General features: G+C 35.0%; 1 protein-coding gene across 2 annotated transcripts; it reads left to right on the top strand.

Annotated features, from left to right (window-relative positions):
- The first annotated feature begins 1,086 nt into the window (after nucleotides 1-1,086).
- LOC107658693 (HMG box-containing protein 4-like) lies at nucleotides 1,087-9,689 on the top strand. 2 transcript variants are annotated; one of them, XM_016447346.1, is made up of 12 exons: nucleotides 1,087-1,186; nucleotides 1,270-1,409; nucleotides 2,961-3,039; nucleotides 3,889-4,515; nucleotides 6,833-7,042; nucleotides 7,152-7,324; nucleotides 7,411-7,492; nucleotides 7,579-7,643; nucleotides 8,284-8,386; nucleotides 8,905-9,080; nucleotides 9,161-9,283; nucleotides 9,419-9,689. In XM_016447346.1, the coding sequence occupies exons 1-12, from the start codon at nucleotides 1,150-1,152 to the stop codon at nucleotides 9,461-9,463; spliced, it is 1,860 nt and encodes a 619-aa protein (XP_016302832.1). In that variant the 5' UTR covers nucleotides 1,087-1,149; the 3' UTR covers nucleotides 9,464-9,689. The 2 variants fall into 2 exon arrangements, with proteins under 2 accessions (XP_016302832.1, XP_016302833.1); XM_016447347.1 differs by having other exon boundaries at nucleotides 1,270-1,379.
- Nucleotides 9,690-10,260: the final 571 nt, after the last annotated feature.

Below are 10,260 nucleotides of genomic sequence, written 5' to 3' on the forward strand. Positions count from 1 at the left end.
GCAGGTGTCTATCTACATTTGTTAGTCTAGTAAAATGCTCTTTTGAATGAGAATGTGACTTCGCCTAAAAATGAAAATGTACTCAATCTCATGCCACCCAAGATGTAGATGAGTTTGTTTGTTCATCAGAACAGATTTGGAAAAATGTATCATTACATCACTTGCTCATCAGTGGATCCTCTGCAGTGAATGGGTGCCGTCAGAATGAGAGACCAAACAGCTGATAAAAACATCACAATAATTCACAAGTAATCCATATGACTCCATCAATTAACATCTTGTGAAATGAAAAGCTGTGTTTAAAAAAACAAAAAAACAATTTCATCAAGATGTTTTTGACTTTAAACCTGCTTCCAATTAAAATATGAATCATCTGTCAATAATATTGCTTTCTCCAGTGAAAAGTTCACTGAATCATGAGAGAAATATACACAGATCAAGCACTGTTCACAATCCAAAACAGAGCTAAACAAATATGTTGATGGACTTTTTCACTGGATGAAGTGTTATTATGGATCATGGCCTATAAGTTAAAACGCCTTTATGATGGATTTGTTTCTTACAAACAATTCTCATGATGGACTGGAGTGGTGTGGATTATTGTGATGTTTTTATCAGCTGTTTGGTCTCTCATTCTGACGGCACCCATTCACTGCAGAGGAACCATTGGTGAGCAAGAGATTTAATGCTAAATTTCAACAGTTCTGTTCCAACAAAGAAACAAACTCGTCTACATTTTGGATGGCCTGAGAGTGAGTGCATTTTAATTTTTGGGTGAACTTTTATGTATATATACACTTTCATTGCTTTAAAAAAACTACAAAAAGATGCAGATTTTTCTAACAGAGGAAGAGAAGAATACAAGTGTTAGACTAAACCTGAAGAGAAAACACTACAATATAAACAATGTTAAATCATATTTAATGCAGCACAATTTTACAGTCTGACATTTAGTCTGCAACATAGCTAGTACATACAAAAGTGCATGTTAAATTGAAACCGAATTATCAGTCATCTAAGCAGGAAAGGTCATTGTAGATAGTTTGTTTCAAATTAAGTGTTTTTAGACTGAACTTGATGAATTGAATCTGTTCTTGTGCATTAGAATCACAAGACTGACCAATCCCACCTGAAGGACTGGGACTGACCATGGCTTTTGAGGAGATAAAGAAGAAAGGAATGATGGGTAATGATTGTCAGACAGAAGCACCATGACACACTCAAACATGTCCAATCGAAACCTACTGTGAAACATGGTTTTCCTTGTAGATATGTCAGGGATGGAAGGAGAGGTCGGTCTTGTTGCGGGTCGCAGCCAAAGAGAGAAGAGACGCTCGTATAAAGATCTGTTGAGAGAGGAAGAAGAAATCGCAGCGCAGGTGCGCAAAACCTCCAAGAAACACCACAAGGTAACAGCAGGGAGTTACGGTAACATCTAACATCAAGTTGCATCATATCAACAAGTGGTTGACAGGAATTACTGTCATCCATTGATTTATCAGTATACATATATATTTCATAACTGTGTTGTGTGAGAAATAGTACCAGATAATAACCACAAAAGCTGTTCATAGACTCTAATGACATTAATAAACACGCAACTTGATGTTTTGTTACCTAGGTAGATATGACTTCTGGTCTGAGAAGGATTTGGACCTGTGTTTTTCCCTGTCAGGCCACTTGTCATTGACTCATGCTTAGGGATGCTGCGATCAGTGGGCTGATAATCACTTCCTGTGACTCGACTGGAAATCCCTGAACTGCCCGGTCACCTAAATCGACAAAACGTCTTCTTCTTTAAGACTTTAGCATTACTTTCATGCCATCACCAGTGTAATAAGTGTTGAGGAAAGATGAAAAATGTATGGTGCTTCTCAGTCTCCGTAAAGTGTAAGTACAATATTAATGTGTGTTACAAAGTGGAATACACTTTAGACATCTGTATTAAATAACTCCAGATTAAAGAGCATTAACAGTAGTAGCTGTTAAACAAATATTACTGGCATCCAACAAAATGAGAAGGCGGGGTTTAAAGGTTTGGAGTCGGTAAATTTTTTGTGTTTTTGAAAGAATTCTCTTATGTTCACCATAGCTGCATTTATTTGATGTATAGCAAAAATATTATTACAATGTACAAGTAGTGTTTTCTATTTTAATATTTAAAAATTTAATTTATTCCTGTGATGCAAAGCTGAATTTTCAGCATCATTACTCCAGTCTTCAGGGTCACATGATCTTTCAGAAATCATACTAATATGCGGACGTAATGCTCAAGAAATATTGAATATTATTATTATTATTATTAATAGTATTATTATGTTGAAAACAGTTGTGCTGTTTAATAACATTTTAGGATATTTTGATGAATAAACAGTTTAAACGAACAGCATTTATTTGAAATATACATTTTTTGTAACATCGATGTCTTTACTGTCACTTTTGATCAGTTTAATGAATTCTTGCTGAAAGTATTAATTGCTTTAAAAGAAATCTAAATCTTATTCACTCCAAATGGTAGTGTCATTATAACTAAATCCAGTATGCAATATATTATAATGCAGTAAATATCATAATGATATATTTAGTAAATAAATTATAAATGAGTAAAAATAATTTCACAAATGAAATATCGAATAGATACAAAAGCTCATATTATGTTTAATTATACCCATACATTATTTTTATTAGCCTTGTAGGATAAGGCTTTTCTTCATAGGTTTATGCATTTTAGTGCTGATAAACTTTTGTGTAAGCCTTCTTGTTTTTATAAGGCCTATTAAAATGTTCTGTATTCGGCTTCAGATGAAGTAAAAAAACTTTTATTAGTCTGTAAAAATCCTGATCAGAGCATCCCAACTCTTCCCATTGTAGGGGTAGTTGTAGATCAATAACCATATGTGGATTGCTAACATTATCTTTCTGGTACACGCCTGTTTCAACATGCACTGTTGTCTTTTTAGGATTCTGACCTTTTCCTATTAGGAGGAGATTCTCACAAGAAAAAAAAGAAGCACTTAAGTGATGACTACTATCACAGAGGTGAGGAGGTTTGTCTTCTTCAAAAACTGGCCGTAGTAGTCCGTTTCATTTCTTTTTTATTTTTACATTACTTTTATATTTGATATTTTTGTTTCTAATATATTAGATATAATATGAATTAGTTAAATTGATAGTTCACCCAAAAATGGAAATTCTGTCATTAATTACTCACCCTCATGTCGTTCCAACTTCCAAACCCACAAGACCTTCGTTCATCTTCAGAACACAAATTAAGCTATTTTTGATGAAATCTGAGAGCTTTCTGACCTGCATAGATAGCAACACAACTGACACGTTCAAGACCCAGAAAGGTAGCAAAGACATTGTTAAAATAGTCCATGTGACATCAGTGGTTCAACCGTAATGCTATGAAGCTACGAGAATACATTTAGTGCTCAAAGAAAACAAAAATAATGATTACCTTTCTGGGTCTTGAACAGTTTCTGGGTCAGTTGTGTTGCGGTCTATGGGAGGGTCAGAAAGCTCTCGGATTTCATCAAAAATATCTTAATTTGTGTTCTGAAGATGAACGAAGGTCTTATGGGTTTGCAACGACATGAGGGTGAGTAATTAATGACAGAATTTTCATTTTTGGGTGAACTATCCCTTTAATGTGTAAGCATATAATTTTTATAATAAATTTTGTGATTAAATGCAACATAAATCACTCTGTCTGCAGTGATTGCAGATCTTCACATTGCACTATATATTTCTGTTTCTATATTATTGTATCTATATATTTTATATTTGGCACAACTGCTTTTTAAGTTAATATATCTAAGTTATATCATTTTGCACTTTTTTTCACTGAATCAAATATGATTTTGGATTTCTAAACTCTCCCCGCAGACCATCACAGCTCCGGTCAGCCGCCCCACAAGAAGAAGCGCAAGTCTTCAGATCGCTCGCCTTCCCTCTCCTCCTCGTCCTCCTCTCACCCGTCCCACTCCACAGACACAGCCATGGGCCTTCTAGAGGCCATCACCTCCCCGCTGGCCACGGGCTCCGACCCCACTCCTCACCTCCACAAAAAACCCTCCTACCCTCCCCAAGCCTCCTCACACTCCTCCAAAGACCGCAAACGTGGCAGCAGCTCCAAGAGCAGCCACTCCTACTCGCACTCTCGTCCGCCCGGCTCATCTTCGTCTAAAAAGCATTGCTCTTCCTCAAAGTCACTGCTGTTCCACGGAGGAGCTGGGAAAGGAGAGCCGCTGACACTCTGTGAAGCTGAAGGCCTCAAGATGAAGCTCGTCCTTTCCTCAAAAGAGAAGAATGAAGGTGTAGGGATGAACGAGGGATTCTCGGTACATTCTTCTTCCTCTTCAGGTGTCGTAGGCCATCATTCGTCCTCCAGCTCCAAGAAAGGAGGGATAAAGAAGGAGAAAGACAAAGATAAAATTATGTCGAAGACACCAAAGAAAAAGCAGCACAGCCGAGAGCCGTTGCCTGTTGTGGGGAAAGAGGTGGAGGTTGTGGGTGAGTAAGAACTGTATTTATCAGTGTAAGAGTTTCTTACTTCTGTTGAACACAAAGAAGATATTTTGAAGAATGTTAGTAACCAAACAATTGTTGGTAGCCATTGCCTTACATATTATTTATCTATTTATTTAGAGTAAATCAAGACAGAATTGACATTTTTGGGTGCACTATCCCTTTAATAGTAGCAATTTAATTCTGGTTAATGCTAATAGAGAAGCCAGTGTTATTCTACTGTTATTTATTACTAAAGTATTTAATTTAATTGAGTTTAATTTAGTATTTAATTACATTTTTATAGTTTGAATAGATTTTTATATTTTCAGTATTTAATCTGTTTTTTATTTTAAATTGTAGTAATTGTATGTGCTTTTGCCATTTTTGTGATTTAAGTTTAGCATTAATTTATTTTCATTTTGGTTTTAGTAATTCTAGCATGTCAACTAAAAAATTCTTTATTAAAACTTAGTTTCAAAATTTTCAGATTTTAAGTTTTTCAGTTTTTTTATGTTAATATATTTTTCAGCTTTATTTCAATTAAGGAAAATGCTTTTTAATAATTTTAGGTTTAGTTTAAGTGCACAATGAAAACACTGAAAGAGGCAATCATAGCAAATAATTTGGAAAATCATGGCATGATCTGAAGGAAATAACATGTAAAATGGGTTGTTTCATGTTTAATGCTTAAAGTGCTCTTTATGATTAAAGATAGACCTGTATTTCACGTTTAGTCTGTTCTTTAATATCAGGTCTACTGTAAAATCTTTCAAGAAAAGCACCCAACAACTGTATTCACATGTAATAAAATGTAGTAAAATTACACTATTTAATAATAATAATTAAATAATTTTCATTTGTTTTTAAATGGGACAACAAATCAAAACAAAGATGCGTACAGTACTGATCAAAAGTCTGGGGTCAGTAAGACCTTTTTTAAAGAATTGAATGCTTTTTTTCAGCAAGGATACACTGATCAAATGTACAAAGAGATGTCAAATTTTGCAAAACATTTACATTAAAAAAAAAGTTTTTCTTTTGAACTTTTACATGATCAAAGAATCCTGAAAAAAAGTATCAGGGTTTCCACAAAAATATTAAGAAGTACAACTGTTTTTAACGTTGATACTAATCATCATAATGTTTCTTGAGCATCAAATCAGCATATTAGAATGATTTCTGAAGGATCATGTGACACTGAAGACTGTAGTAATGATGCTGAAAATTCAGCTTTACATCAAAGAAATAAAATACATTTTAAAAAATATATTCAAATAGAATACAAATATTTAAAATTGTAATAATATTTCACAATATTACTGTTATTACTGTATTTTTGATTGTATAAACGCAGCCTTGGTGAGCATTAAAGACTTCTTTAAAAACATAAAAATATACATTAAGATCAATTTAGAACATTAACAGAACGTTAACAACAACTCTGCAGAAATATAATGGCATAAATCAATAAAAGCAATACTTTTTATAAAGTAATAATTTGACAAAAAAATATTGATACTCTAATTATTTAAAAAAAAAAACAGGAAATAAAACAAAATAAAAAAATTGTGTCTGCATAAAAGCCTAAACAAAAAATAATGTTTTTGAGAGAAAATCGATCAGAATTCAAATCTATTTTTGCTTAACTGAACCAAACATTATCTATATCAGTCATAAAAAGTCAATATTGACCGATCTTTACTTATGGTGTCTGTATAATGACAAACATTCAACATCCATTTGTTCAAACGCTCTAAAAAAAAAAAGAAGCAAATTAAACCCTCACATACACATACATCTGGTTTTGTTTGCCAACCCTGAAACAACATCCAGAACTACCACATTTTGCTATAAGTTTGATTGCATCATATAACAATTGCTGTTAATAGTGTTCATCGTCTGTTTGATATATCAGTCATAAAAAGTCAATATTGACCAATCTTTACTTATGGTGTCTGTATAATGACAAACATTCAACATCCATTTGTTCAAATGCTCTAAAAAAAAAAAGAAGCAAATTAAACCCTCAGATACCCATACATCTGGTTTTGTTTGCCAACCCTGGAACAACATCCAGAACTACCACATTTTGCTATAAGTTTGATTGCATCATATAACAATTGCTGTTAATAGTGTTCATCGTCTGTTTGATTACATCTTGATTTTTCCGTACATTTCTGCCATATGTACATTAACTGACAGTTTTGCACTGAAGTTGTGTTGATTTTCTGCATGAATGAGACATACTGTATTAAAATCACCATCTAAGCCCTAACATGAATGTATTGCAGCATTAAATGTGTGAGCTTGTGTTCATCAGGGCATTGCATGGGAGGAGACAGCTCATCTTCAGGAGGAGAACTAGAGGCCGGCGAGCTGGTGATTGACGACTCCTACACACATCTGTCTAAAAAGAAGAAAAAGAGCAAGAAGAGCAAAAAGAAAAAAGATAAAGAGCGAGACCGAGAGAAAGGATCCAGGGAGACGAAACACAGCAAAGGAGGAAGTGGAGGGAAGAAAAGCTGTCCAGGTGAGACATGTTTCACTTACTTTAAAGCTAATACTGATTGGTTGGTATTGTCATTGTTACATAAAATTGAATTTAACTGAATTAAAATTTATCCTTCTCTGCAAAACAGGTGATCAGTCTAGAAGCCACGCCCACTCTCACAGCTCATCCAATCACAGCTCTTCTGGTGGCATGTACGCTATGGCTCCACCCACCTCATCGCATCACCATCAAAGTATTGAACTGGTGGGCGAGAAGAAGAAAAAGGAGGAAAAGGACAGAGACAAACATGACAAGGACAAGGTAAATTAAATCACTTCCCTACACCAGTGGAAATGCCTTGACCGGTTTGATTTTATCATTAATTAATGCTCTGTACATCTCGTCAGCCGAAGAAGAAGAACACGACAGCCTATCAGGTGTTCTGTAAGGAGTACAGGGTCAATATCAACGCGGAGCAGCCCGGATTAGGTGAGTGCTGTTGTTCTGTGCACAACCTGTCAATCATCTGTGCCCGTTTCACGATTGGTTGAAATTTTGTTCTTTTTCCGCCTCAGTCTTCGGGGAGCTGAGTAAGAAACTCGCAGAGGTGTGGAAACAGCTGCCTGAAAAAGACAAACTGGTAAACAGTCAACTTACCAGGGGTAGCTGAAAAGGATATGAAAATTTTACTTTCACTTTTTCGCCCTCAAGTTGTTCCAAACCTGGAGGAATTTCTGTCTTCTGTTGAACACAAAGAAGATATTTTAAAGAATGTTGGTAACCAAACAGTTGCTGGTAGCCACTGACTTTCATAATATTTATTTATTTATTTAGAGTAAATCAAGACAGAATTTACATTTCTGGGCAAACTATCCATTTATTAAGAGCAATTTAACGCTAGTTAATGCTAATAAAGTAGCCAGTGTTATTTTACTGTTATTTATTACTAAAGTATTTATTAATAATTTTAATTATCTTTTTATATTATGAATTTAAATTTATATTTTCAGTTTTCATTTGATTTTTAAGTTTAAAGTTTTAGTAATTTTGTAATGTGCTTTTGCCTTTTTTATCATTTTTTTTAATCGTTTTTTTTTCTAATTTTCTCATTTAAAATTGTTCAATTTTAAGTTTTTCGACTAATTATTTTATTTTTTATTTTATTTCAATTACTGAAAATAACAAGTACAATGGGTTGTTTCATGTTTAAGTGCTTGAACAAGTGCTTGAGCAGTGTTTTGTAATTTCAGTCAGTTTTTGTCCTCTTTCTCACACCAAAGGTTTGGAGACAGAAAGCTCAATATCTCCAGCACAAGCAGAATAAAGCTGAAGCTATGACGGTCAAGCGGAAAACTTTAACAACCTCAGACAGTAAAAGTAAAGGTGAGACCAAAGCTGATCAGTTTATACAAAGTTCTGTCATGAGTCTCTAGATGGCGCTGGTTCTAACTCAATCTGATTGGCATGGCACAGCTGATTGGGTTCTTTTCACATCAGCAGCCAATGAGCTGCTCCTCAAAATTCAGATACTTGGCTAGTGCTTGCTGTAGCAGTTGCAGCACGCTTCAGAAACCCTCCACCTTCCCCAGCTCCACCTGTATAGATCTGCTACAGGGTGATCATGTAGGCTATGCTATATATGGGGGTTATTTCATATATGTTATGTGTATTTTCTACATGCTCACGGCAGCATGTTGTGGATGTATTGGCAGCAGCGTAGCAGATCTGTTCCGCCAAGACCAAACTCATTAACATTGTCACGTATATTACCATACTAAACTCTCCAAGAGTTGTCATGACAGAATTCCAAGTTACCTATCTTATAAATTTAATTTTTACTCATGCATCAACATTTTTCTTGAGTCATTTCTTGAATTTCCCTGCTTATCTGTTTATCTCAGGCTCGAGTAAAGATGTCAGTTTAGGGGCGGGGTTGGCCCCTCAGGGCCGCTCGTCTTTGGCTATATCGTTGTCTCCGGCGCGGGTACCTGATGTGGATCCCATAGATGCAGCAGCTCACCTGCAGCTGCTGGGCGAATCGCTGTCTCTGATTGGACACCGACTTCAGGAGACGGAGGTTTGTGCTGCAGATATGTCCCTTGTAGGGGCCTGTCCACATATAGTTCATGTCCATAAGCATCTCTGTTCATTCTGTAGGGGATGGTGGCGGTGTCTGGCAGTCTTTCGGTGCTTTTAGACTCTATTTTGTGTGCTCTTGGTCCATTAACTTGCTTGACAGCACAAGTTCCCCAGCTCAACGGCTGTCCACGCAACATCCTGGTGAGACACATTCACACACTAGTTTTTTTTTTCCCCAATAATGAACTGTTTTTATCCAAAACCTTTACAAAAGTTTCCTATTTGCAGTTGATATACAAAGTGTATGATTTCAACTCTTCACCCACTTTTTTGCAGTCAAATACTTTGGACAACATCGCTTACATAATGCCTGGACTATGAATCTCTGAAAAGGCACTTACAAGAGACTGGGCTACATTTGGACGCATTCCCAGAAGCACCAAACAGAGGACCAGAGTTTCTTTTTTTAAACTTTTTCTGATCAGTGGACATTTTTAGCCTCTGACATGTTTTTAAAAATAGTATTTAAAATGTTAGTCATTTTTTATTGTTGTAAAAAAAGATATCCAATTTTTAGAGGACACTTTTGAAGTTTCCCTTTTGTGTTTGTGTTTAGTTTTGTGTTTATGTCTGTTTTAAGATGTGTTTGTGAGTGTGATCTAGTTCACATGCTTTCATAATGTCCAAAACATGTTTTATACAATTATGTGCAGTTTCATTTTAGGGCCAAATGTTGTTTTGTTTTCTAATTTAATGTTGAGTTAATTTATATCAACAGCAGTTTAACTGCACTGTCATCATTTTATGTCTTACATATTGTATTTTTGTAATGCAAATGTTGTAATAATATTATAGTTTTCAACTTTTAGCATGGTTACAGGGCAAGCATGTATAAAATCATTTTAAAGGTGCAGTAAGTATTTTCTTTCTTTTTATACCTTAAGAAATTCATAGTTAATTTCACAAATATTTTTATAATGATGTGCACAGACATGAAGACCCCAACCATATCAGTGGACAAGGTCCTCCCTCACATAAACCTCATTTATAGTACACTTTTGGTTGCAGAATAACTGGTATCAAATATGCCTATTAATATTTTTTTAGTGGCATCATTAATTGAAAAGTTCTGCTTAATGCAGTATCCAGTTCAACAGGTATCAGTATGCAATAAAAAA

Source organism: Sinocyclocheilus anshuiensis, unplaced genomic scaffold, assembly GCF_001515605.1.
Source record: "Sinocyclocheilus anshuiensis isolate Anshui unplaced genomic scaffold, SAMN03320099.WGS_v1.1 scaffold828, whole genome shotgun sequence".
Lineage (NCBI taxonomy): Eukaryota > Metazoa > Chordata > Actinopteri > Cypriniformes > Cyprinidae > Sinocyclocheilus > Sinocyclocheilus anshuiensis.